The sequence below is a fragment of the Lathamus discolor genome, chromosome 1 (assembly GCF_037157495.1).
Source record: "Lathamus discolor isolate bLatDis1 chromosome 1, bLatDis1.hap1, whole genome shotgun sequence".
NCBI classification, from domain to species: domain Eukaryota; kingdom Metazoa; phylum Chordata; class Aves; order Psittaciformes; family Psittacidae; genus Lathamus; species Lathamus discolor.
Window position 1 is genome coordinate 327,660 of NC_088884.1, and position 27,236 is coordinate 354,895.

The window sequence follows — 27,236 nt, forward strand, 5'->3', positions numbered from 1 at the left end:
TTTGTATATTATTGTCATGTAAGGTCTGCTGAAGGGTATCAAGCTGCTGTATCATACCTTTTACAAGACCATAATGGGACTGTAGGTCATTTTTGTGTACACTTCCTTGTACGCTGATAGCAGAAGCTGTGTTCGTATTATTTGAATGCCGCTGGAGATTACCTTTTCCCTCTGTCTCACGTCTCCCTCAGCCTTTTTCAGCTTTTACTGCTCTGATGAAAGAAGGAAATAGCACTTTAATAATGAAAGCAATTTCAGTAAAACAAGACCTGCTTGGATTTACTTGTCTTTGCATTTGGGCACATTTCATAGAATGATAGTAAGTTAGGATTGGAAAGGACCTTACGATCCTCCGGTTCCAACCTGCCTGCCATGGGCAAGGACACCTCACACTAAACCATCCCACCTAAGGCTCTGTCCAACCTGGCCTTGAACACTGCCAGGGATGGAGCACTCACAACCACCCTGTGCAACCCATTCCAGTGTCTCAGCACCCTAACAGGAAAGAATTTCCTCCTTATATCCAATCTAAACTTCCCCTGTTTAAGTTTGAACCCGTTACCCCTTGTCCTGTCACTACAGTCCCTGATGAAGAGTCCCTCCCCAGCATCTCTATAGGCCCCCTTCAGATACTGGAAGCTGCTCTGAGGTCTCCACGCAGCCTTCTCTTCTCCAGGCTGAACAGCCCCAACTTTCTCAGCCTGTCTTCATACGGGAGGTGCTCCAGTCCCCTGATCATCCTCGTGGCCTCCTCTGGACTTGTTCCAGCAGTTCCATGTCCTTTTTATGTTGAGGACACCAGAACTGCACACAATGCTCCAGGTGAGGTCTCACAAGAGCAGAGCAGAGGGGCAGGATCACCTCCTTCGACCTGCTGGTCACGCTCCTTTGGATGCAGCCCAGGATGCAGTTGGTTTTCTGGGCTGAAAGCGCACACTGAAGCTGGCTCACGTTCATTTTCTCATCAACCAACACCCCCAAGTTCTTCTCCGCAGGGCTGCTCTGAACCTCTTATTTGCCCAACCTGTAGGTGTGCCTGTGATTGCCCTGACCCAGGTGTAGGACCTTGCTGTTGGCATGGTTAAACTTCATAAGGTTAGCATCAGCCCACCTCACAAGCGTGTCGAGGTCCCAATGGATGGCATCCCTTCCCTCCAGCGTATCAACTGAACCACACAGCTTGGTGTCATCGGCAAACTTGCTGAGGGTGCACTCAATCCCACTGTCCATGTCAGCGACAAAGATGTTGAACAAGAGCGGTCCCAACACCGATCCCTGAGGGATACCACTCGTTACTGGTCTCCAGCCGGACATCGAGCCATTGACCACAACTCTTTGTGTGTGACCATCCAGCCAGTTCTTTATCCACTGGGTGGTCCACCTATCAAATTGATGTCTCTCCAATTTAGAGATAAGGATGTTGTGTGGGACAGTGTCAAACGCTTTGCACAAGTCCAGGTAGATGACATCAACTGCTTTACCCTTGTCCATCAGTTCTGTAGCCCCATCATAGAAGGCAGCCAAACTGGTCAGGCAGGATTTCCCCTTAGTGAAGCCATGCTGGCTCTCACCAAGCACCTTGTTGTTTTTCATGTGCCTTAGCATGCCTTCCAGGAGAATGTGCTCCAAGATTTTGCCAGGCACAGAGGTGAGACTGACTGGTCTGCAATTCCCCGGGTCTTCCATTTTCCCCTTCTTGAAAATGGGGGTTCTGTTTCCCTTTTTCCAGTTGTCGGGAACTTCACCTGACTGCCATGATTTTTCAAATACGATGGCCAGTGGCTTAACACTTCACTCTTGGAGTTGTGCAGCTCCAGGAGAGACACAGGAGTCGGCAACAGCAAGCTGGAAGCATGCTACTAGCTTAAATAGAACTAAAAACATACCATACCCCTCCACCTTTCTGTAGCCAAAGCCAGTTACCTTTGCTCATATTCAGTAGTGCTATCCACCACCACCATTAGAACAGAGCTGGTAGTGGGGTGTTGTAAGACCGTTGATAATCTTTCCACTGTTTAATAGAGCCAAGAATTATAAGCAAAGTATGTTTCCTTAAAGCCCATGATGAAAGTTTTCCTGAACTAAGACAAGCTTCTGCTGGTTCAGAGACAATGTTTTATACCTTCAGATGGAACAGTTACAGCTTAGAATAAATGAATAAAATAAAACCTCAGAAGGAACTTCTGATCTGATAACCAGTCTGACTGATCAGCGTCATGGTTTAACATAATGACAAAGGTGGCATTTTAGCTGGTGGTTCCTGTTTCAAACATTTTGAATTTTGGTTTCTTTCTCTGATGGACCTGCCTAGCTTTTTGATACTTTAGCAGTAGAGTCTGAGAAGACACTGACCAGTGGAGCTGTACTCTGCCATCTCTGGTATGCACAAGCCAATTCAGCACAGCAGCTACTGAGGCAGGTCCAAGATCTGTCTGTGCCAGGAGCGAGGCAGTGTTACAAGGGTCAGGGCAGAGCAGAAGTAGGTTTCTGCATGGAGCTGTAAGATGAACCTCTCTCCTTACCCTCCTGGCCACCTTTACAGAGTAGGTATGAGGCTCTGGGGATAATAGACAAAGTGCATGCTGAGGAGGAGGAGTAACCTATGCAAGTGCTCCCACCGAGGTCAGATCAAGTGACCTCTTGCAACAAGAGCTGCAGTAAGACCAGTGCTGAGAAGAAACAGCAAAGATTTATGGTCACAGGTGACTCCTGAGCAGGTGGAGAAGCCCATCTGCAGGCCAGACCTTTTCACCAGTTTGCTGCCTCCCTGGAGTTGTCATCAGGGATTTCATCGGATGACTGACAAACTTAGTACAGTCTTTGGGTTATTAGCCATTCTGGCTCTTTCAAATGGGTACTAATGATGTTGCTATAAGAAGTCCAAGGTTGATCAAAAGACATTTCAAAGTCCTGGGAAGAATGATAAAAAATTGAGCAGCATAGGTAGTATTTTCTTTTAATTGTCCTAGCAATGGGGAGAGACATTGGAAGAAACAGCAATGCCCATGACATCAGTAACTGGCTCCAGATCTGATGCCTCCACAGAACATTTCTGTAACCATGAGAGTCTTCAAAACACAAGGTATGCTGGGGCCTGCTGGGATCCACCTGTCATGATGGGGAAAATGCATCTTTGCTTGTAAACTGACAGGGCTCCTTGAGAGGGCTTTAAACTAGAATCAGTGGGGGAAAGCATAACAACAGAAAAACTAAAGGTAAGCCAAAGGTTGGCATGGCATTACCTGAGGGTGGCAATGAGAGCATTGACTAATGTAACTCCTGACAGCTTTAACTCTATTTGCTGTGACCAGCAATTTCTCATCGTGGCCAGTCCCCCAGTCAGTTCAGTTGGCTAATGCTTATCCCAGGCCCTAAACACGAGCTTCTGTATCCTTCATGAATTCTCATACTACTTCCCATTGATCATTTTCCACAACTAGGACTTCTTCAGGCTTAGCCATGCAGCTCACCATTAGCAATCAAACCTTGGACAATACAGGTAAATAAAGCTGTCTCCTCAGAGGAACATCGAAGTGCTGACTTCCCAAAAGTAATGGAGAAGCAGATGCTGAGAACGGGCTTTCCCTGTAGAGCTCAGCAGCTAAATGGTTCCAATACTCCAGACAGATCTTGATGATTTCAGTTTCTTCAATTTCTGATACCAACAACATATAATGAAGGGCCTCCACTCATGTTTCCCTCAGATTTAATCTTTTCTCTATAAGCTGGCCATGTTCTTTGAGGAACGTGCAGAGAAACAAGTTGAGATTCTGGATAAAGTTCTGCTCATCATCTTTTCCATTTGAGTACGCAAGTCAGATATTGGTATTTAAAGGAAGCATCTGTTTTAACTGCATCATGGTCAGTGTGAAAAGCATTACAAACTGTTCTTCATACTGGCTTACGCTGACACCTGCAATCCCTGTGAGGCACTTCAAAGAGATGTTTCGAAACATGGGGACATTTAAGAACCAATAAAAGGCAAAACCTTTTGTACAAGACACCCACTGTGTCTTGCAGGACCCAAACCACAAGGTGCCCTCTGCTTCTTGTGTGTATATACCAATAAAAGGCAAAACCTTTTCTACAAGACACCCACTGCATCTTGCAGGACCCAAACCACAAGATGCCCTCTGCTTCTTGTGGGTGTATAATAAACGGACGCTAGTGATGCAGAGGGTTAACCAATATACAAGGGGGTTAGAGGAATTCACTTGCTTAAACAAAAGTATTGTCTGTTGTAAATACCTATCATGCTTACTAAGCAGAACAAAGGCACAAACTACTGATAAGGGGAGAAGCAGAGATTTGGTTCTACTGATAAGCAACTATTGACAAGGAAAAGCAGAAGCTTGATTCTACTAATAAGGGGGAGAAGCAGATGGTTGGGTTATGGCTGGGACACAGACCAAACCCTAAGGCCATGCGTGAAGATTAAAAGGTGAAAAGTATAAAAAGAGGAAGACTCATTTACTTCATCTTGAAGACCCCTACCCACAGGAGGAAGACTCATTTACTTCATCTTGAGACCCCTCCCCATGACCAGAAGGGGGCACTGCGCAGGCGCAAAGGACCTTCTAGCTCATTATAATACGAAGCGGGGATAGGTACTAAATATGTATAGGTGTATCGAGTAATCTAATGCATATGTGTACCTTAAGAGAACAAATGTAAGGGAAAAACGACCCTGGGTGTGCATACTTTAGAGGAGCTATCCCCATGCAGCTCAGCGCTGAATAAAGCATACCTACTTTACAACTTTAACGAGTTGTGCAGTCAATCCGCATATCACTAGCAGCCGCGTATTTGCCTTTACCCACGAGATTTCCTATCTCGATTTACGGAAGGCTTCCAAACCATGCGTACGCTTACCAAACCAGTTCACCAAACCGAGATGCCCCCTGCATCTTACAGACTATATAAAAGAAAAGAATACCTTTCATGAGATGGTCCTTGTCTGCTCCCGCAGTGATCCGAATGAGTTGAGGGGTCCCTCCGGGAAAAATTCCCGAGGGCCCGAGGGAGCCCTGTCCTCAGCGGATCCTGCAGCGGAGCAGAGAGGGTCCCATCTGGGGTGCCAGATTGATTCGGAGGAAACTCCAGGAACAAACTCGCCAAGAGAGTTTCAAGTTGACAAGCAGGTATTCTTTATTGTGGCATCGGGAGACACGGGGGACAGCTCCTCCTAACGTGTGTCCCTGTATTGCTATACAGGTCATCCTTATATGGTCACTGGGCATATTACATCATTTTCCGTAAAGTTTCCCGCATGCATACAAAAATGTGATGGTGGTCTTTAAGAGTCGTTTTCCTCAACAATCTTCATAACCAGCTTAATTAACATTACAGACATAGCAGTCACCCTGTCCTTCTGCTTATCAGTTAGTTTAACTGCTCCCATCCTGGACATCGACCCAGATACTCCCCATCCCCAGGTCCTGCTTTTCTATTCTGCTTTTCTTACACCTTTTGTACTAAGGTCCTAAGGACCGGAAACTATGATGTCAACTACCTTCAAGCACCGCAGTTATTTTCCATTACAAAGCCATCAAACTTGACTTACCTTTTGTGCTTTTGTGCCTCCTTGTCTCATTACACATCCATCACTGCAATCTGTTTTCAAAGACAAGAAAATGTGATGGACTCTGGGACAGGGAAGTAGGTAACAGGTCATGAGATCCCTGACATGAGGATCTGCCTCAGCTGGATCAGGACTGCAGGGGGGGGGTCTCCCCAGAGCACAGCAGAGGGGGAGAATCCCCTCCCCGAACTGCTGCTCACGCTCTGGGGGTGCAGCCCAGCATCCGGGGGCGGTGGAGGATGGGGGGGGGCGGTGTGGTTCTGAGCCGTGTGCAGGACTTTGCACTTGTCCTTCTTGAGCTTGTGGAACTCCATGAGGTTCACACAGTCCCACCTCTCCAGCCTGTCCACGTCCCGCTGGATCCCATCCGTTCCCTCCAGCATGTCACTGCACACAGCTGCATGTCATCAGCAAACCTGCTGGAGGTGCTCAATCCCACTATCCATGTCACTGATAAGGATGTTAAACAGCACCAGTCCCAGTACTCACCCCTGTGGAACACTGCTTGTCCCTGGCCACTATGTGGACATTGAGCAATTGACCTTAGCTCTTTTTAAGTGCGACCATCCAGCCAATTCCTTATTCACCAAGTGGTCCATACATCAAATCCAAGCCTCTCCAGTTTACAGACAACACTGTTGTGCAGTGTAGCATTAAATTAGGAAACATTTCTTTACCAAGGTGATCACACACTGGAAGACGCTTCCTGGAGAGGTGGTTGATGCCCAAAGCCTTTCAGTGTTTAACAGGCATTTGGACAATGTCTTTAATATGGAAAATGCTTTAACTTTTGGTCAGCCATGAAGTAGTCAGGCACTAGGTGATCACTGTAGGTCCCTTCCAACTGAACTATTCTACTCTGTTCTATTCTAAGCCCTGAATATTTTGCCATTGTGTCAAACAGAAATGACTCCTCCAGGATCTTTTCTTGCTTGACTCATTCAGAAAGGACGTTATTTTGTTTTGAGATGTTTATCTAGTTTCAGACTAGTGTGATTCATGCTACTCATTCCAAATGTGCACTTCCCATCAGTAAGCACTGTACCGAAGAGTTTGATCTGTAAGTGCATAGGATTCTTTAACTACATGCTTTCCGTCTTCCTAGTTTAATCTTCAATTTTTGTTGTGTTTTTTTTTTTTTTCTGGTCCTGGAAGATCTTTCATGTATGTGCATATGTCTGTCTGTCATTCTGTCTGTATATATATTTTTAATTGTGCTTTAAAGCACTGAATCAAATTCCATAACAAGTTCTGTAAGCAGAAGCTTGCTTTCTTTGGATCTTGTAACTGTGAAGCCCAGGGGCTTCAGCCTTTTAACTCTCTCATACTCTTATGGCAGAATGGTTTTCTGGAAGAGATGAAGATGGAAATCACAATCTGGTTTTGCACACTAAGAAATATAATTGTGCCCCATGCAGCACTGTGCATGGAGTCACAGTTTGGATCCTTGCTATACGCCTTGTCAGCCCCGCAGAGCACAGGCAGCATGCAAGGGAACCACAGCCACCAGGGCAGGTTTTGGTGCTCATAACTGAGCAGAACTGGGGGCTGGGACACAGGAAGTGAAGATAGCTGAAGCTAAAGCAGGAACTCGGGGTCAGCCACAGTCTAAAAGCTGTTGCTACCAACAGGTGCCTGAGCAGAAAGCAGTGTGTTTGCCAGCAGGAGCTGGTGCACCTTTAAGGTAAGAAAACTGAGTGGAGTTTGAGAATGGAAAGTGAGAAACAACAAAAACCGTAGGGTTTTGGTGGGCAAAGAGCGCTCCTTCCTTTCTGACGCAGCTTAAGTGAGCTGATTGACAGTGCTCAGCTTTTGCTTCTCAGTCTGTTCTTCGGTCATCCTTGTTCCTCTTGTGCTTGAGGCTCTGAAGAAACGTGCTTCTAAATGAACCAGCATGACTGTGTTGGGTGTGGCAGCCCTGTATTTGTGCTGTAGTGGATACTTTCACGGGGAAAAATGGAATGGAACAAACTAAAGGTTTGAGCTGCTACTCTGATACTCATAGAAAGTGTCTGGAGCCTTGTGGTGTGATTAGAGGCTGAGGTTTGTCATGGTTCCCAAGAAGCATGATGGCTGGCTGTGGACAAGAGGCGGTCAAGACCCATTTACAGTTGTCTTTAGAATTCTGAAGCACCCGCACCTGAGCTAGCTGACCAAAGAACTGCCCTGTTGACCAGCCCTGTGCCAGCTGGATACCGCTCTTGGGTTATCCTTAACAAAAATGAGACACAAGCTTTCAAAATCTTTGGAGTGAGAGATGCCAATAAATTACTGAGGGGCAAAAGGAGATTAAAGGTACTGTTTATCATGCTATATGTTGTCCACATGAGCCTTCCTACTTCACCTGCTTCTATCTGCAATTTAATATATTCAGTTTGTGATAAGATTAGTGTCAGTGCATACAAGCACAGCGGAGTTATGCTGCAGACCTGCTGTGTTCTGCTGTGCTCTTTTAGTTCCTGTTGTCTTTGCTGTCTGGTCTTACACTGCGGATTCTCTAGACGGTAAGGGTAGCTTGCCACTGAACTGAGCAGTGCACTGTGCTGAACTGGAAGGTGACTTGACAGCTTGACACTTGACAGCTTTTCGTGTTGTACAATTAATGACTTGTTCAGCATAAGCATTTTCTTGCACAGAAAGCAACTGTCCTGGGCACTTGGGGCTGGTTTGTACTGTATGGTTGTGGCATTCAGGAGTTAGTGGTGTCAAGAAGCACTTAATAAAAGCGTGCTGTTAAATGAGGATCCATCACAAAGCTTTTCTCTTCCCTCCTGTTGGTTTGTTCACAGGTTCATGTGATATTTGCAATGATGTGAAACAGGGCTCAGCAGCCTCATCTTAGCTGCACATTCTCATTGTGATCCATCTTTGCTCCAGTGAAAAGCTGCTTTGAGCATCAATAAGAACAACAGAGCTCCTCAGCACCACAGGCAGTAATAGGTGGTGGGATGTGAGAGCTCTGCTGAGAATGATGGCTCTATTGTGCAGAGACAAGCAAACTATCTTATCTTCTGTTTCTCATTTTGTAGGAACTGTGTTGTTTGGAAGGCGCCTTTTCATAGTGTTTTTTCACTGTCACCTTGAAAATGAAATGTGGGAGTTTTAGATTTCACATTACTTTAATGTAACTTCCTCTTCATGGGCCTATCACTTCCTCCAGGCTTCTGTGGACACCCTGTACAAGCCACAGCACAGCAGCTTCAGCCTTTTCCGCCCTGCACACTTTAGGATTTTAGCTCGTTTTTACCCCACAACAGACATAAACGCCACACAGCGCGCTGTACCAGCACTGTCAGAGCACACGCAGCTTTTCTCTGAACCTTCTCTAGCACACTAGCCAGTGATGTAAAGGTTGGAAAACAGACAGAAACCTGAGGAGTCCAACCTCAGGTAAATAAGCATTGCGTCACAATGGCAGAAGGGAGGTTAAAGCAGGGAACTGTACTTTACTAGTACTAATTTGCATTAGAATATGGTGTGCATTTGAACTGTGGAGTCAGTGTGCCTGACGACTGTGGTTTTCACTTAGTGTTTTACAGAAGAGGTGCTGGGGCTCAAAAGTAACTATTTTGGGTGCCTTGCACTGTGTGAGAGACTGAGACTAGCAAGGCAGATGCACGGGGTCCCTTCCAGCCAAGTTCTGTCATGACTCCTGCAGTCTGACATTCCCACTGCTGTGAGCCAGCAGTGTCCACAGGCTTGGCTCTGGGTAATGAATGCTATGTCCTCCTTGTGCAGATGTGGAAAGCAGCCGTGGGACATGATGTGTCAGTGAAGGTTGAGGCTCAGGGAGACGACTGGGACACTGACCCTGACTTCGTGGTGAGTGTTTGGTGTGGTAATCCACAGTGCTGGTGCTGGTGTGAAGGGTGCACTGGTGCTTGGCACATGCTGCTCAGCTGGGCCGGGGCCTGGGGCTTGGCTATGGTGGGAACACTGCTGCCTGTGCAGATCAGCCAAGTCCCAACAGCTTCTTGCTGTTACTGTCAGGTCAGGTAATCCATTTCTGACCTATACCTATGTTTAGTCTCCGGAACTTCCTACATCAGTGTATCACAAGTATAAAACATTTAGCTTCTTTTGAACCTGCTCCCTGGTAACTTCACCAAGTTGTCCTCACAACTTACATTACAAAAATAGTGAAGACTTACTTTTTCTCTTTCCCAAGATGTTTGTAATTGTACAGGGTTCCAGCATTGCCCTCATTTGTCTTGTCCAAATGAAAGAATCCTACTCTATTTATGTCACCTTGGGCAGATGGAGCTCCATCCCTCTAAATAACCTTGTTTTCTTCCAGTCTAATTCTCTAGGTGAGATGGTAAAAGAATAGAAGGGCTCAGCCTGTGGGATCCTCATGCATTTGGTGTCATGACTGTCTTTTTCTATATGATTCTCTATTTCTTTCCTAGTAAGTTACTTACACTTTGGCTTTTTGGCCAAAGCACATTTGCTACTCTTGCACATAATTGCACATAATCCCATATTTAGTACTCCTTAATGGTAAATATTTTGGAACCGTTGTTGAGCAGATACAATTAGGATTTTTTTTTATATGCTTTACTTTTGTACTTGCTACATTAACATTCATTTCCAATTTATCACCCATTGTTTTGGCTTTACATGATTTTTCTGCACTGCTTTGCCTTCTGGGTTTGGGTAACCTGAACAGTCCTTTGCTGCCTCAAGACACTGACATCTCATTCTTCATACCCATTTTCCAAAACTCTTAGATGCACAGAGCACAGCAAGTCCTTCTCCTCTTGGTGCTGAGGAGTGCCAGCCATGCTTTAGAGCTGCAGGTCTCTTCTGAGCGCTGCTGAGATTTTGGTTTCCTTTCCAAGACAGTTTATTGATGGAGTCTCTTTTGTTACACAAGAGCTTGGTGTTTTCAACGTTCAGCTCTGCCTCGTTATTTCCAGTAAGAAATTCTAGTTTGAGATAAAAAAGCAAGTCCCCTCCTCTAAGTTCCAAATCATTAATGATTACACACCCCCCAGCCCCCCACCTTTTTGGGTTTCCAGTATTTTTGGGTTTCCAGTATTTTTGGGTTTCACTTTTTCTACTCGTGGAGGCATTAAAATAAGCCTGCACAGAAGAAGACTTTGTCTTAATTTCAGATTTTAGTTTGTATATGCGTATGTTTAGCTTTACCTTTACTGATGCTTCACCAAATAAACCTCCAAACTTCCCCAAAACGTGGACAAACCGAGCACTCTCAGAACAAGGCTGAGGCAGAACTCAAGCGGACCTGAGTGAAACTTTCGCGTCAGCGTTTTCCGCATATTTTCCTACACAATTCATCTCCACAGCGGTTTCGTTTCCCCGCTGCTCCCCGAGCAGGAGGGATGGAGCCCCTCGCAGCCCCGCTGCCAGCCCTGCATGGCTCCGCCGGCCGTGCCCGGAGCCAGGCGCAGCCCTGCTGGCCGGAGCCCCGTGCTGCGGGCCGGCTGACGGCTGCGGTTCGCTCCGCAGAACGACATCTCCGAGAAGGAGCAGCGCTGGGGAGCGAAAACCATCGAGGGCTCCGGCCGCGCAGAGCACATCGAGTGAGTGCGGGCGGGTGCGGAGCGCCACGTCGGGGAGCGCCACGTCGGGGAGCAGCCCCGCGGCCGAAACCCGCCAAAGGAGGGCCGATGCTCGGCCGGGGGCTGCCCCTGGGAGCATCGTGCGGGGAACATGCCGCCGGTGGCCGGGCCGCGGGGGGGAAGGGGTCGGGGCTGCCCCGCGGGTAGCACTCAGAGACCGCCCGTGTGCTGAGGGGAGAACCGTTCCGTATGTCCGGACAGCGGCTGTCCCCGCGTCAGAGGCTTCCTGCACCTTCCGTGGCCAAACCAGACCCTAGCCAGCAGCTCCCTGCGTATCCCAGTGTTTGGCCTGCACGCACAGTGTGGCCAGTGCAGTACACAGGCACAGGGAAGTGTGGTCTCCTGTTGAAGATGGGGTGTAGCCTTGAGTAGCGTCTGCAGCCTGGGGGCTGGATGCACTCACCGACCCTGCAGCTCTGGGTCTTACCACCAGCCCTAGGGTAGCAGCATGCCCTGCCCCTGTGCAGTGAGTGCATATGTGCGGCTACCACACAGAAAGGCCTGGTGTAAGGGCATACGGTGGCAGCTGGCAGTGGGTTTACATCCTGCCCTGTGCTGGGCTCTGTCTGGTACAGTGCCGCTGGGATGCTCCACCTGGTTGCATGGGTCTGTGCAATCCCGCAGTGATTTACCCTGACTCTCTTATCTCACCAGCATCCACCAGCTGAGGAACAAGGTGTCAGAGGAACATGAAGTCACCAAGAAGAAGGAGCTGGAGACTGGCCCCAAGGCCTCCTATGGTTACGGGGGCAAATTTGGAACAGAGAGGGACCGAATGGATAAGGTAACACAGGGCTTCCTTTGGCCTCAATGGAAGTCTTCTTCTCATAAAGGAAAAAGCATCCCTGTTTTCTGAAGGGAGAGAATGGCATGGCTGAGCACATTTGCACATGTCTAGCTGGCCCATAATCTGTTTTCAGGATCTGTTTGAACCCATTTGTATGTCTCTAGAACTTCCTTGTGATACGCAGATTGACTCCACAACTCATTGAAGTTGTAAAGTAGGTATGCTTTTATTCAGTGCTGAGGTGCATGGGGATAGTTCCTTCAAAGTATGCACACCCAGGGTCGTTTTTCCCTCTACATTTATTCTCTTAAGGTATACATATGCATTAGATTACTCGATACGCCTATACATATTTAGTATCTATCCCCGCTTCGTATTATAATAAGCTAGAAGGTCCTTTGCGCCTGCGCAGTGCCCCCCTCTGGTCATGGGCAGGGGTCTCAAGATGAAGTAAATGAGTCTTCCTCCTGTGGGTAGGGGTCTTCAAGATGAAGTAAATGAGTCTTCCTCTTCTTAAACTTTTCACCTTTTAGTCTTCACGCATGGCCTCAGGGTTTGGTCGGTGTCCCAGCCATAAACCATCTGCTTCTCCCCCTTATTAGTAGAATCAAGCTTCTGCTTTTCCTTATCAATAGCTGCTTATCAATAGAACCAGGTGTCTGCTTTTCCTTATCAATAGAACCAGTACTTAGTGTCTTTGTTCTGCTTAGTAGGCATGATAGGTATTGACAACAGACAATACTTTTGTTTAAGCAAGTGAATTCCTCTAACCCCCTTGTACATTAGTTGGACCCCCCTGTACATTGGTCAACCCTCTGCATCACTTGCAACACTCCCCTTAGCTGTGCAGAAGGACTTTCTGTGGCTTGTTTCAAACCTGCTGCATAACAATGAAATTAGGTACTTCCCTACTTGTGCTTGGAGAACTAATGAGTAATAATTCTCTCCTCATATTCTCCACAGCAGACCTCTGTCATATCTCCCCACGGTGAAGCTCTAGTTCATATTCTCTGCTCTCACATAACATCTGGTTTATGTTTCTGATAATCATAATCTTCTTCGTATACCTTTCAGCATTTAATACTTATTTGTTTTCAGAAGTGAAGCGATAAGATTGCAGTAGCATTCGATATATGGGGTTGCTGTGGGTATGCATGATGCCAGGATGGCAGGGTGAGAAACAGACATTTCCAGGAGGCAGAAATGGACCAGCCGCGCTCAGACCCTTGTGCTGGAGCAGGGAGGCTGTTTTTGTTGAGCAGTTCCTCAGCCTTCATCCACTTTCACCAGGATGTTGCAATCATTCAGCCTCTGGCCCTTCTCCCAAGGAGTGTGAGGGATTCCTGGCCACGCCACCTCTGGCAGGTAGCAGCGGGACCCTGGCCTGCCCTGTGTTAGGCATAAAGGGTTATCCCTGCCATGTGTGCTGACCCTCATTCTCAGACAGCGAGCAGGCACCAGCCTGTGCCTGCCTCAGTTTCCCCAAGTGATTGTCCATGACTCTACTCCACTGGCATTTGGGAGCAGCAGGTATTCAGAATCCGACTTTATCACACGTCTCAGTGCACAGCTGGTACTGGCAAAGGCTGGGCAGAAGGGATCGCCACCACCAGCACCAAACCATCAGTTTCGACTTGTCACGTCATGGCTGCAAGCACCTCGGCAGTGGGGCAGAGCAATTGTGTGGTGCCTGTGTCTCTGTCTACCCTGCCAGTTTGCCCGTGGGTGCTCATGTTATGCTGTCTCTCTTCTCAGTGTGCAGTGGGCCACGAGTACATTGCCGATGTTGGGAAGCACTCCTCGCAGATAGATGCAGCCCAAGGCTTTGGGGGGAAGTATGGAGTCCAGCGGGACCGGACTGACAAGGTGTGTTGGACAGGGCAGCGATCTGTGCTCAGTGCTGCCCCTAAAACCCAGTCCTACCTTTAGGATTGTGGCTGCAGCTTTCAGAGGGCTGGTGGGTGCAGGTCCAGCAAGGAGCTCACCTCCTGTGTGCAGGACAGTGATTTAGGACAAATTGCAGGGCAGCTGTGGTGATAAACTCTGGTGTGCATTAACATGTTTACACTGTCCTATCCAGGCATCACTGCATTTGTCTTGGGGACTGTGGTGTTTTGCATCTCCAAAGCCCCAAGCTGTGCCATGCACTGTGATGGCAGTAGCAGGCCTGGATGGGGACAGCTGGATGGTGCACCTGCTGTGCACATCCTGGCATCAGATGCTGCCCAGGCACCTTGCCTGTGGGGTCAGGATTGTGGCCCTCTTCCCTAGAGTGCATGGGCTCTTGCAAGCGCATGTTCCTGGGCACACTGCTACAGGGACAGCAAGGGTGGTGTGAGAGGCTGAGAAGACCTGTACCAGCCAAGGAGCAGCCACCACAAGACAGGGAGCAGGATCCCGAGCTCCAAGCCTGGCCCCTGGGGGAGGGTGATGGGACCCAGCTTGGCCCACAGGACCACTGACGTTCCTTCCCTTCTTGTTCCAGTCAGCGCTGGGGTTTGAATACAAAGGTGAGGTGGAGAAACACTCGTCTCAGAAAGGCAAGTCCATGGGCACACATGGCTCCTTGACACTTTTCCAAGCTTCTCTTTTGCTCTCAATATTCCGTGCTGTCTGCTGTGGCACAGTTTCCTTTGTTACCCCTATTCTGTCACTTGTTTAAGATTCCTGTTCCCAGACAGACACCCTTACAGCCCCATTCCCTGCTATCCTGTCACCACTCATCTGTTGTATATTCCACTTGTCTCTAGTTTTGCTTTGACAGAAACCACGTCATAAGTGAGCACGGAAGACACTGCCACATGCACTCCTGATGAAGGGATGATGCTTTCTTTTGTCTAAAAGTCCTTCTGAGCAGCTGCTCCAGAAAGAACCCAAGCACTTTAGGACATTAGAAGTGGTTTCTGAAAAAGTGGCATATAAGAAAAGGCACAACAATAGATATGTGAACAAAAGCCTCCACAGCACCCAAACTTGTGCACAGTTCTGGAGATAATTCAGCCAACTTTGACGTGTCCATAAAAGCAGCTATATTTATGTCCTGGGTTCAGCAGTAACAGTTATTTTTCTGCTTCTTAGTAGTTGGTGCAGAGCTGGTTTTGGCTTTAGTTTGAGAACAGTGCTGATAACACACCAATGTTTTAGTTGTTGCTAAGTAATGTTTACTCCAATCAAGGACTTTTCCAGTCTCATGCTCTGCCAGTGAAGAGGGGCATGGGAAGCCGGGAGGAAGCAGAGACAGGACAACTGACCCAAACTAGCCAAGGGGGTATTCCATACCAAAGCATGTCGTGCCCAGTATAGAAACCGGGGGGAGTCACCCGCAAGGCCCAGATCGTTGCTCAGGTTGGGCCAGGTGTTGGTTGGTGGGTGCTGAGCAATTGCACTGTGCAACACTTCTATTTATTGTTTTCTTTTCCCCTTTTAGTTTTATATTCTCTCCCCTTGTTATTTCCCTTATCATTATTATTAGTGGTGGCAGCAGTAGTGATTTGTGTTATACCTTAGTTACTGGACTGCTCTTATCTCAACCCATGGGAGTTACATTCTTTTGATTCTCCTCCCCATTCCTCTGGGAGCAGGGGGGAAGAAAGGGGGGAATGAGGGAGGAGCTGCATGGTTCTGAGTTACCGGCTGGGCTTAAACCATTACAATTCATTAAGAATTTTCATTGCAGCAACTTAAGCTAAAGATGTTTTAAACATTTTGCAACCAAGAGAAGATCAGAGGCAAGGTCTGTTCCCTTTTCTGATACACGTGAGGAATACTGCATTACTGGGAAAAGAACTGTTCATTTCAGAGAAAATTATAGAAGAAGATGTTCTGAGGCATTCTTGGTTGATCATAAGTTAACAAATTGCATGCAGTTTTGCTACATTAATGCATTCCCATATAATAGATTGTGGACACAGAAATTCATCAGGCTGTTTAAAACCACAGAAACCACTCAGGACAGAATGAAAATGTTAGAAATAGGGAAAGGTGTAAGGATTGTTTTTCATAAAAATGTGTCCATGCTGGAAACCCCGCCATCAAGGTAACAGTCATAAAATCTGTATTTGCTGAAAGAAGCATCCTAAAAAGTCCATTTTATAGCGGCCTAATGGGTAAATAATAGTCTAATTGAGGAAAGCTTAAGAAATTTCTGGGACTTACAGACTCATCCTGAAGTGACTGAGCTGCCATGAAACAGCCATTCTTGAATACAAAATGTTTTCATGCCTATTTCTGTAGATCACAGTCTTCATGAGTTGATAAGGCTGAATTTGCTGGAGAATCCTCAACTCCTATGAAATGCAGACCTGGAAGAATAAGGTCAGGGAACAGAAAAGTAGCTGTGATTTACTTCTTCAGAAGGCTAGGACTTCGAAACAGAGCTGGCAGACCAGTCCTCTGAGAGGAAGGTGACCTTATGCAGCCAGAAGCTAGGATAGCGGGTGAAATTTCTTAGGACAATAATAACAAATAGTCCTCGGAGAGTAAGTAAACACAGCTGAAGTAGTTAATACATTACTAGTTTAGCAGATGGGAAAGGGGATGTGTAAGAAAGATGTGCTGTGCCTCTATCACATAATGGTCGAGTGTGTCAGAGACAGTGTGGGGGAAGAGCTGGAGCATGTCTGCAGGAATGTGGGTTTCAGCTTTTGCTGCAGATTCTAGGCAGTGGTTTCCTTGTAGAAGTTGAGACTTCATTATAGCAAATGTAAGCTGTACAACAAAACTGACATCTTTTGTGCTTTCAAGGGCTCAATATACTTATGCACAGACCTTTCCAGAGACTGGCAGACCACAGGCTGAAATCCTCACTCTGGTGGTGCACTAGTGGGTGGATGTCTGGACTGTCAGTGCCCAATCTTGTCTTGGCTTTGAGTCCTCGAGTGGTTGAGCTCTTACTGCCTCCCTCGCTGCTCTTGCTGTGTTGCTTTTCTTCTTTGCCCTCTCAGCCTGCTGTATCTCCTGCTGCCCACAGCCCTCAGGCTCTCTTGCTGCCATCACCCACACTTGCCCTGGGCACCCATTCTCGTGGGCCCTCATCCTTAATGGCCCTCATGATGCTCCCTGCCATCTACTCTGTCCCCTCCAAACTCCTTGCTTTTTCTAGCATTTTCCATCATTCCTGCTGTTCTTCCTCCTCCTTGGTGCTCCTCCCTAGTGCTGCTCTGCGTCTTTACCCCCTCCCTTCATTAGCCCAGTGCTCAGGGCAGCATTTCACTCTGTGCACCACCTCAGATTACTCCAGGGGTTTTGGTGGCCGTTATGGTTTGGAGAGGGATAAAGTGGACAAAGCGGCAGTGGGATTCGACTACAAGAGCCAGGCAGAGAAGCATGACTCTCAGAAAGGTGAGCTGGGGGAGCCCAGTGCATCAGGCATGTCAGTATGAGCTCGGGAATGTACCGCTGGGGCTTTGCTTGGTGTTTGCAACCTGCTGCATGAATGGGCTCTGTCAGGTGAGGAAAGCCATTACCTGGGGCATGGCTGCTGGGGAAAGTACCAGCTAAATGAAGAGGAGCAGCAGGTTTCTATGGGCACAGGGATCTGGGCAGTATGTCACCAGGGGAGGGGTGCAGGGGAGACCCACGGGCTAATAGCAGGTGACATGTGCCAGGGAAGTGGAAGGGCTGTTGCTGCAGCCGCCAGTAGGGGAGTCTGACCTTGCTCCGTGTCTTTCTCTAAATCCTAGGAAGGGAAAACTGTTGCCCCTGTGAGAAAAGCCTCAACTCACAGTGCTGCCACTTTTCTGTTTCCCTCCCTTGTCTATTCTCTTCCATGCCATGATCTGGATCCCTGTGGCTGAAGACTATTCTGTGGGCTTTGGTGGGAAGTTTGGGGTCCAGAGAGATCGTCAGGACAAGAGTGCCCTTGGCTGGGACCATCAGGAGGAAGTGCAGCCTCATGCGTCCCAAACAGGTAGGACTGCTGCCAGAGGTGGCGGCACGATTGCCTTGGAGCACACACAGACCTAGAGTTAGTGCTTCGTACTTGACAGTGATCTAGGTGCTGGAAACTGAATGTGTACAGTATGCTGTGAATCCTCAAAGCACAAGGGTAAACTCAGCCAGAGTAGGTGCGTGACTGGATAAGTGCAAGTCCCTGAATAAGGCTTCCCAGACTATATTGTGCTTTCTCTGGGAGGTACATTCCTGATCATAAGCTCATTGAGCAGATGAGCACATGGGAACAAGGCAAAGCAGGTTCCGGGAAAGGCTTGACTGTGTGCTTAACTTCAGTGATCAAGTCAACATTGCACTCAAATGGCGTGACTGGCTTCTCACCCCACTGTCTTGGAAACAGGTATGCCAGTGTACAGTACTGAACGTCTGTGCCCTTTGCTGAAGGAAATGAAGAATTAGTCTTACAAGCTAGTGCCCAGAGCATTTTGCATGTATTATGTTTATTTCCATATATGATAAGATGCCGACAAAGCTAACTCGTATCATTGGTCACAGCATACTGAAGTGAGAGGCGCACTCAAAATGTAAAATATTATACAATACCTCATTATTTTTCCATACAGACTATGCCAAGGGATTTGGAGGTCGTTACGGTATCCAGAAGGACAGAGTAGATAAGGTAAGACTGCATACTTGCAGCCTACAATTGCTTCTTGCTAGTCAGTGCTCATTGCACTGGTGCAAGAGCAGAGACTTCCCAGATGCAGTGAGGTCTCACTGCTCAGAGCACAGCTGCTGCACGGGTGAGGGACCTGGCCTGGTGTGAATACCAGAGTGCAGAGGAAGATGGATACTATGTGAGCCCAGGGAGACTATAATGCAAGGAAGGAATTTTTTTCCACTGTCAGCCACTCTAGAAGCATCAAACTCTCAGACTGAAGAGTCATAGACCTGCTTTCGGGCAGGATTTAGTAGCAGAGCCACAAAGAGCTTTCTAAGCTGTCCCCTCTTGGATATCTAGTACTGTATGAGATACTGGGAGTGTTCTCTCTGGCTGCTTTGCTGTCACACCTGCAGGCCCTGTGAGTACCAATTCAGTCAGGATGAGCTGAGGTAGCTCCTTGGAGATGAAATTTTGTGAGTGCAGCCTTTTGAGAAGTCTCAGAGGCCACAGATTATTGCACTGGGCAGGAACTGCCTCTTACACAGGAGAGGTGCTTTATCAGACTGAAGGCCCATCTGGTGTCCCTGGCACTGACTGGCAGGTGATGATCATGCAGGCAGTGGTAGGCATACAGAATGGTTCTTGCCTTGGAGTACCTCCAGTGAGGTGGTACCGCTGAGGCTGACATTTCTCTTGCTGTCTTACATAAGGGGTAAGGTTTGTTAGCAGATGTCACACCCAGACATAAATGAGGCTTCCCAGAAGCTGGCTTGAATCTTTGGTCCCTCAACATGCAGACCTTCCCAGTCTCTTCTGAACCTTACACAGATCCATGGCCTCTCCAGTGTTTGGCTCTTTACCCTCTTGTACTATTCACCAGCTAGTGCAGCTTTGTTTGTGAGTGATTGGCCCCATAACACCCTCTCTTAACTACTGGTGAAATCTGGCCATTCATAGAATCATAGAATAGTTAGGGTTGGAAAGGACCTCGAGATCATCCAGTTCCAATCCCCCTGCCATGGGCAGGGACACTTCACACTAAACCATCCCACCCAAGGCTTCGTCCAACCTGGCCTTGAACATTGCCAGGGATGGAGCATTCACAACCTCCCTGGGCAAGGATGTTGTGTGGGACAGTGTCAAATGCTTTGCACAAGTCCAGGTAGATGACATCAGCTGCTCTACCCCTGTCCATCAGTTCTGTAGGCCCACCGTAGAAGGCCACCAAATTGGTCAGGCAGGATTTCCCCTTAGTGAAGCCATGCTGGCTGTCACCAAGCACCTTGTTGTTTTTCATGTGCCTTAGCATGCCTTCCAGGAGAATGTGCTCCAAGATTTTGCCAGGCACAGAGGTGAGACTGACTGGTCTGTAATTCCCCGGGTCTTCCATTTTCCCCTTCTTGAAAATGGGGGTTATATTTCCCTTTTTCCCGTTGTCGGGAACTTCACCTGACTGCCATGATTTTTCAAATACGATGGCCAGTGGCTTAGCAACTTCATTCGCCAGCTCCTTCAGGACCCGCGGATGGATTCCATCAGGTCCCATGGGCTTGTGTATGTTCAGGTTTTTAAGATGGTCTCGAACCACATCCTCCCCTACAGTGGGGCCAAGGTCTTCATTCTCACAGTCCCTGCGTCTGCCTTCCAAGACTTGGGTGGTGCTGTCAGGGCATTTGCCAGTGAAGACCGAGGAAAGAAGTCATTCAGAACCTCAGCCTTCTCCATATCCAGGGTAGCCAGTTCTGATAGCTTCCGGAGGGGGCCTACGCTCCACCATTCCTCGTGGTGTTGTCTGTAACTCATCAGTTTCTCTGTTGTTACCTTCTGCAGGCTTTTCTGTCCTGTCCAGGAATTTCTTATGGTCGGTGCAGCTGGCTAAATCTCAGTCCAGGGTGTAGTCATCTGCCTGCAAACCTTAACAAAACCAGGGATGGGGTTGGCAGGAACTTGCCAATCTTCCCGCTGGTGACACCTGCAGGTAGAGCCCTGAATGTGGCTGTATTAGTCTGAAAGCTGGATCCTACCCGCACTTTCCTTTTTGTATTAAATAGTGTTCTCATTAAAGTAGATTAAGCCACTCTATGGCACTTTCTTTTTGCTGCAAACACCCCATCGATGCTATTACCAGTTTAGACATCTCTTCACACCTCATAAAGCCGGCAGTATCTCAGGTGTTCACGCAGGTTTTCACTTGTATGTTTTCCAGCCCGTGCCTCTGTAATGCACATACTGCAGGCAGCAACTCACTGAAGGGATACGTTTCTCGTGGTTAGGCAGCTGCAACTCTGCATCCAATAGGGAAGTGCTTCCATGCCTCATACCACTGGGAGTGCAGGGAACAGGGACATCGGGGCCCTGGACCTCAGGAAGCAGTAGACTGCCAGGCATCTGCTCAGCAATTTGTGATGTTTCTAGGGCGCATTTCTGCCTTGAATGCCCAGCCCTTGCTGTTCCAAGCAGCACTTGTCTTGCCAGTGTGCAGCCTCCTCCATTTGGCTCCACACAGCCTTTTCAGCCCTCCTGAGTACCTCCCTTTGCAACAGGAGCAACCCTTGGCTTTGTCTGGAGGGCAACAGGCAGTGCCAGAGCAGGGCAGGATACAGCCAGCAGCCTCCTCAGGGCCGTGCAGTTGTACAGATGGAGACAGACACAGCTGAGAACAAAGCCTGCAGACACCAGTAGCCAAATCCAGCAGGGAACCTGAGCACTAGCCCTGCCTAACCTGCTGGACACTTCCTCTCGCAGAGTGCTGCTGGCTTCAGTGAGATGGCTGCTCCCACCTCCTGCTATGAGAAAACGAGACCACTGGAGGCAGGTGAGACAGTCGAGTACCAGTCCTGGGCTTGGTGGGAAGCTGTGGATAGGCCTCACGGTACCTCTGTGGCAGCACACTGGTAGGATGTGGATTTGACCTGTGTTAAGGTGCAGGAGAGGGTGGCTTAACTGCAGGTTGCTCTGGGAGAGCAGAGGTCTGGGTTTCTCCTGGCTTCTTGGGGTGTAGAAGGGAGTCACTGAGCAGACTTCATCTGCTGCCTTCTCCACAGGAGCTTCCAGTGGCACCAGCAGCCTGCGGTCACGATTTGAAAACATGGCTAAGACAGCAGCGGAGGAGAGAAGGCAGGCAGAGGGGGACCGGGTGAGGCGGCAAGGTCAGGAGTGCCTGGCAGCTCGGTGGAAGGTGAGCCATGGCCATCTTGACATGTCACAGAATCGCAGAATTATACAGTGGGTTGGGTTGGAAAGGACCTTAAGAACATCCAGTTCTAAGCTCCCTGCCATGGACAGGGATGCCTCACCCTAGACCATGTTGCCCAGGCTCGTTAACCTGGCCTTGAGCACTGCCAGGGATGGGGCAGCCACAGCTTCTCCAGGCACCCTGGGCCAGCGCCTCAGCACCCTCACAGGGAAGAGCTTCTGCCTTATATCTAACCTGAACTTCCCCTATTTAAGTCTGAACCCATCACCCTTTGTCCTGTCACTACATTCCCTGATGAAGAGTCTCTCTCCAGCATCCTTATAGGCCCCCTTCAGATACTGTAAGGTTGCTATGAGGTCTCCATGCAACCTTCCTTCCAGGCTTGCAAAGCAGACTTCTCCTCAGGGCTGTGCAGCTCCATATCCTTTTTACCTCATCTCTTTACAGTAATCTCTTACCTAAATTGCTTCCCTGTAACTGCCAGGAACTGCTGCTGAGCTTCACAACTGCCACTGGATTTCTCCTTTCAGCACAGATCAGAATGTGTCTGCACCCAGATGTAACCTCCTGTGCTTTGGCCCAGGATCCCTCAGTCACACGTCCCCAGTATCACCACCCAGCAGTCTGCATTCAGGGTTTTGCAAACTGGAGATTGCACCCAAAACTTCACAGTTAGAAGAGCTCCTTCTACGCTGTGCTGTTTCTGCATTCAGTGTGCAGACAGGGTTTCACCAGTAAAGTGCTCCCTGATACATTCTCTCCTTGAGCATAATTTCTGCTGACCCCATGGTGGTTACAGGCATGCTGGTGTCCAGTCCCTAGGGCTGCTTTGTGCGAGCTGGAACAGATTTCAGCTGAAGGAGAATTTTCTGAGTTGCTCTGTCAGGAATGGACATTGCTCTGGATTTCATTCAAAAGGATTGAGAGGCTCTTATGACTTTTCTCCATCAGGAAGTCCCACAAAGAGAGAAGGATCGTACAGAGGCAGCCTCTGCCACTATGCCAGCAAGGGTGCCCAGGAGTGCTGACCAAGACAGACCTGTGTCACAAGAAGGGGTGCCAAGGCAGGTGAGGGAAGGCAAGAAGGGGAGCAGGCAGAGGGGATTGCACCTCAGAGGGGCTGTGTTTTATGGGAAGCTCTGCAGGAAGAAATGGGGTGCAGCTGCATCATGGGAGAGGCTTTGGAAGGAGTAAGGGGGAAAATATTGGGATGGTGATGGGACATGGCTGCACAGCACCTTACACTGTGAGACAAGCTCTTGGGACAGTGCAGTGGCAGTGCAGTGAGCTGCAGCTAAGTATGTGGGAGAGGTTCAAGCACATGGGCCATGAGGGTCTTCACAGCAATCCCAGGCGCCAGTTCAGCACAGACCTTATTGTTCAGAAGATGGTGCTCCATTTGTGTAATGGTAGCACTAAAAGCACCTGCAGTGGAGCAGGATCTCTTGTGTTGGGTGCTGTGCAGTCATGGCAGAGCTGCCTGCAGTGGGTGCTTTGTAGGTGACCTCCCTGTCACTTTCTCATTTCATGGCAGGAGACAAAAAAGAAGGATGAGGAAACATCACCCACTTTGCCACCAAGGCCAGTAGATCTGGGCGAAGAACTGTGCAGGAACCCCAGCCAGGATCAGCCAATCTACAGTGAAAGTTTGGTTGCTGGTGGAGACTATGAGGAGCTGCCAGAGCCCTCTGACTACTGTGACAGTACCAGTGGAGGTGCTGACTATGAGGAGCTGCCAGCCCCCTTGGGAAGGGATGCCATCTATGACCATGGAGGAGAAGGAGGTGAGGACTATGAGAACATCCTTCCTGAGGAGCCCAGCCAGAGCCAGCTGCTTGTTGGTGAGTACTAATGGAACAGCCCACATCTGGGGGAGCTTGTATCTGTCTACTAACCACACTGGATGTATGGGGCAGACTCCAGAGGGAATTTGTATCCTGAAGTCTCCTGTGGCCAGGGTAGCAGCCCATGATGATGATGCTGCATGGGGTGCTGGGTCAGGCAGCAAGTATCTTTGCTGGAGCAGTGCTCAGGCAGGAGGACTGGAGAGCTCTAAAGAAGCTGACCTGGACTGACTCTCTTGGTGCACTGCCTCCTGGCAGTGACTCCTGGCAAGTGACTGCTGGTGCTGCACTGAGCCCTGGTGGTGCCCTCTCAATTCTGCCTGTTGCTCACATGGCTGGTGCTCATTAGACCTGATCTGGTGGTGTCTCCTGCACGTGAGGAGTGCAGGATGGTCTTCCTCCAAGCACGTAAGCAAACTGCATGGGCTGCTGTTGATGTTTCTGTTGCAGCTTCGCTGGTAGTGGAGATGGTAAGTGGAGAGGTTGGAGTTAACATCCAGCCTTTTTCTTGGGAGAGGAACATGAAGCATCAGGACCCCACCTCTCTCCCTGTGGAAGGGAAGGAAGTCCTACCGTGTTTTGAGCCATGGGAAACCTCTCCCTGTTGATAGGGATGTGGTTGGATGTTGTTCACCCGAAGGCTGACAGCTGGATGGAGGGTGGCACTGACCAGGCCTATATGGCTGCTTCCAGCTTCTTTCTCATCTGCCCATCTTGTCTTCTGCAGCGGAAATGGACAATGTTTATGATGTGGAGAACCCTGGGACCTGCGCAGTGGCTCTCTATGATTACCAAGGAGGTGCGTCTGCCATCCAGGCTGTGGGTAGGGGCACGGGGAGCTGGCTGGCATGGTGAGGCAGGGAGGTGGTGGCTTACACCATCAGCAGTGGTGATTTAGATGTGGGTGGTTTAAATTTCTTCCTCTTGGAAAGCAGAATGGGACCTGACTTGGGAACAGAGAAGCTTCACCTTTCCTATGTGAAGTCTTGGTCCTTCTCTGATTTATCTGTGCTGTTTGATGTGGGTCGGGTGAGATGGACTCTGTGGGTTATCAGAATGCTTGTTCTATATTCTTCTCTTGGGGTGGGGGTATGTAAATCCAGCTCTTTCTGGGTTATCTTTGCATTGTGACCATCTTTTCTGAACAATTTTGCAGATGGCGATGATGAGATTTATTTTGATGCTGATGACATAATCACACACATCGAGATGGTAGATGAAGGCTGGTGGCAGGGGCAGTGCCATGGCAAAATAGGCCTCTTTCCAGCAAATTATGTGAGGCTTCTCCAGTGAAACCAGCATTGTCCAAGGAGCTTCTGTACAAACTTTTGCATTTCTCTGCTTCAGGCTTTTGCATGGTATTGGCTTGATTTGGCTTGGCCTGGTGGGTCTGCATGCAAGAAATACAAAACCAAACTGGCAGTGTCTACAGGAATGTTTCAGCCTGTGCCCAAAAGGACTTTGGTTCCACTCCACTTCCAGATAGGAAAGGTGGGATGTTTTAAGTGCATGCGAGTACAGTATAAGACATCTTTTCTACCTAATGTGTCCCATACTGTCAGCCTGCAAACAGAACTATGTCCATTCCTGTTTCTGAAAGGGCCATTCACAGAAAAGAAACAGCAACTCCAATCTAGTCAAGGCAGAAGGGACATAAGCTACGGGACCTTTTTAAGTTGCTGAGGCCCTGGGTTTTATCCTACCCGGGTGTCAAGGAAAAGAAGACCATAAAGGGCAAACCTGCCTTTGGTCACAAGCAACATGAGGCTGGTCTATCCGGTCAAATTTCAGGGCTGGGGCCTGGGAACTTTTCACCATCCCAGTGAACACTGCTGCTTTCTCCTGTACACAAACACAAGCTTGGCTATAGTGAACTGTTCCATTAAACAACAGAAGTGTGCTGGCTCAATGAAAATGTGGGATGATGTTGCTAGGGAGGAGATTACTCACTTGGTTTTCCTCTGTGTGCCAAGAATGCTGTTGGGAGATCTGTGATTTTCTGGGGTAAACCTTGAAAAAAGAACTGTAAAAAATAGATGGTTTTATAGGAAAAAATACTCTGGAAAATCTATCTTGGAGAAGAGTAAAATACTAAAAGGCTTCACTTAAAGAGTTTGTTAACAACTACTGCCCTTGTCCTCATCCAGGCAGGCCATCAGAGGACTGTTCTGCTAGGGAAATCCTTCCGGTCTAGGAAATTAATCAGAATAAGTGCTGCTTGATACAGGCAGTAGAATACTTTTAAGACAGTGACATATTTCCTGTTAACTGCTCTGAGAGTATAACTGAGCATAGACATGCAGGTGGGGCTGGAAGAACCATCCCACAGCTTTTTTCTAACCTAGGGGCTCCAGCGTGTTTTGCAGTCTGTACTAAAAGTAGGTTCCACCATCCAGTATTTGGATCAGCCTGTTCTCCGTGCTGTTGGGTAAGTCCCTGTGCTGAAGTCAGGCCTCCTCAGTGTGGCAGTAAAATAGGTACACCTAAACAGGCCTTTGCATGACTTACTAGTTAAGAAACATTGCAGTTTAATTAACAATGGAGTTAGTTACTTGTTGGAGGGTGCTGGCTATAGCCTCCTTATCTAAAGAATGCTGCTTTTATTTACAATATCCTGCGTATCTGACACTGTTTGGAGAAAAATGATTGCATAACCTGAAGGTACATAAACTTCGTAACTGCCCCCTTTGGGCAGAATTCATCCGGGCAGCGTCGGTCACTCCTGTGCTCTCCCTCATAGCTGTAGTAATAAACAGACTAAAATTGCGTCCTGGTTATTCTGTGACAGCACATGTCCCTGTGTCTGCTGCAGGCTTGGTTCCTTGCACAGTTGTCGTGGTTTAAACAAAATCACACAGCTCGTTCACTCACTACCCCCCTTCTTTCCCTCCCTCTACTCCTGGAGGGACAGAGAGGAGAACTGAAAAGAATGCAACTCCCACAGGTTGAGATAAGAACAGTTTAATAACTAATGTATAACACAAACCACTACTGCTACCACCAGTCATAATAATGATAAAGGAAATAACAAGGGGAGAGAATACAATACCGCAGCACCAGCGGACCGATAACTTCCCAACCCCACGTGACCGAGCACTGACCCTTCTGGGTAACTCCCAGTTACCTCCCTGGGCATGATGTGCTGTGGCATGGAATACCTCTTTGGCTAGCTTGGGTCAGGTGTCCTGTCTCTGCTTCCTCCCAGCCTCCCCTCGTCCCTGGCAGAGCATGAGGCTCACAAAGTCCTTAGGCAGAATAAACATTACTTAGCAACAATTAAAAACAATTGGTGTTATCACAGCTCTGTTCCCAGGCTGGAAGTCAAAACACAGAGCTTGCACCAGCTACTAAGAAAGAGAAATACTGCTACTGGTGAGCCCAGGACAACAGTGAAAAGGGCCCCTGATTCTAGCCCTCCTTCATCCTGGGTATGGGGAAAGGCTGAGCAGGTGGGATTCAAGACGAGGTGAACTTTTAATGTTTAAAACAGGTTTCAGTAATAATGCAACACAAACTGAAGCCCTCCCTTGAACTGGTATATTCCAGGCTAGACGCTCAACATACCACTCTAGGAGTTGTTGTTCTTTTCGAATCATAGAATAGTTCGGGTTGGAAAGGACCTCAGGATCATCCAGTTCCAACCCCCCTGCCATGGGCAGGGACACCTCACACTAAACCATGCCACAC

General features: G+C 48.4%; 1 protein-coding gene across 6 annotated transcripts; it reads left to right on the forward strand.

The window, feature by feature from the left end:
- Positions 1-7,147: 7,147 nt before the first annotated feature.
- Positions 7,148-26,315, forward strand: HCLS1 (hematopoietic cell-specific Lyn substrate 1). 6 transcript variants are annotated; one of them, XM_065682075.1, is made up of 15 exons: positions 7,148-7,265; positions 9,320-9,403; positions 11,054-11,127; positions 11,821-11,950; positions 13,709-13,819; positions 14,439-14,493; positions 17,183-17,293; positions 17,751-17,861; positions 18,469-18,524; positions 21,255-21,324; positions 21,554-21,687; positions 22,657-22,773; positions 23,240-23,546; positions 24,277-24,348; positions 24,706-26,315. In XM_065682075.1, exons 2-15 carry the CDS (start codon positions 9,320-9,322, stop codon positions 24,840-24,842), a joined length of 1,569 nt encoding a protein of 522 aa, XP_065538147.1. In that variant the 5' UTR covers positions 7,148-7,265; the 3' UTR covers positions 24,843-26,315. The 6 variants fall into 6 exon arrangements, with proteins under 6 accessions (XP_065538147.1, XP_065538894.1, XP_065539753.1 ...); XM_065682822.1 differs by having other exon boundaries at positions 14,439-14,463; XM_065683681.1 differs by lacking the exon at positions 17,183-17,293.
- The last annotated feature ends 921 nt before the right edge of the window (positions 26,316-27,236 follow it).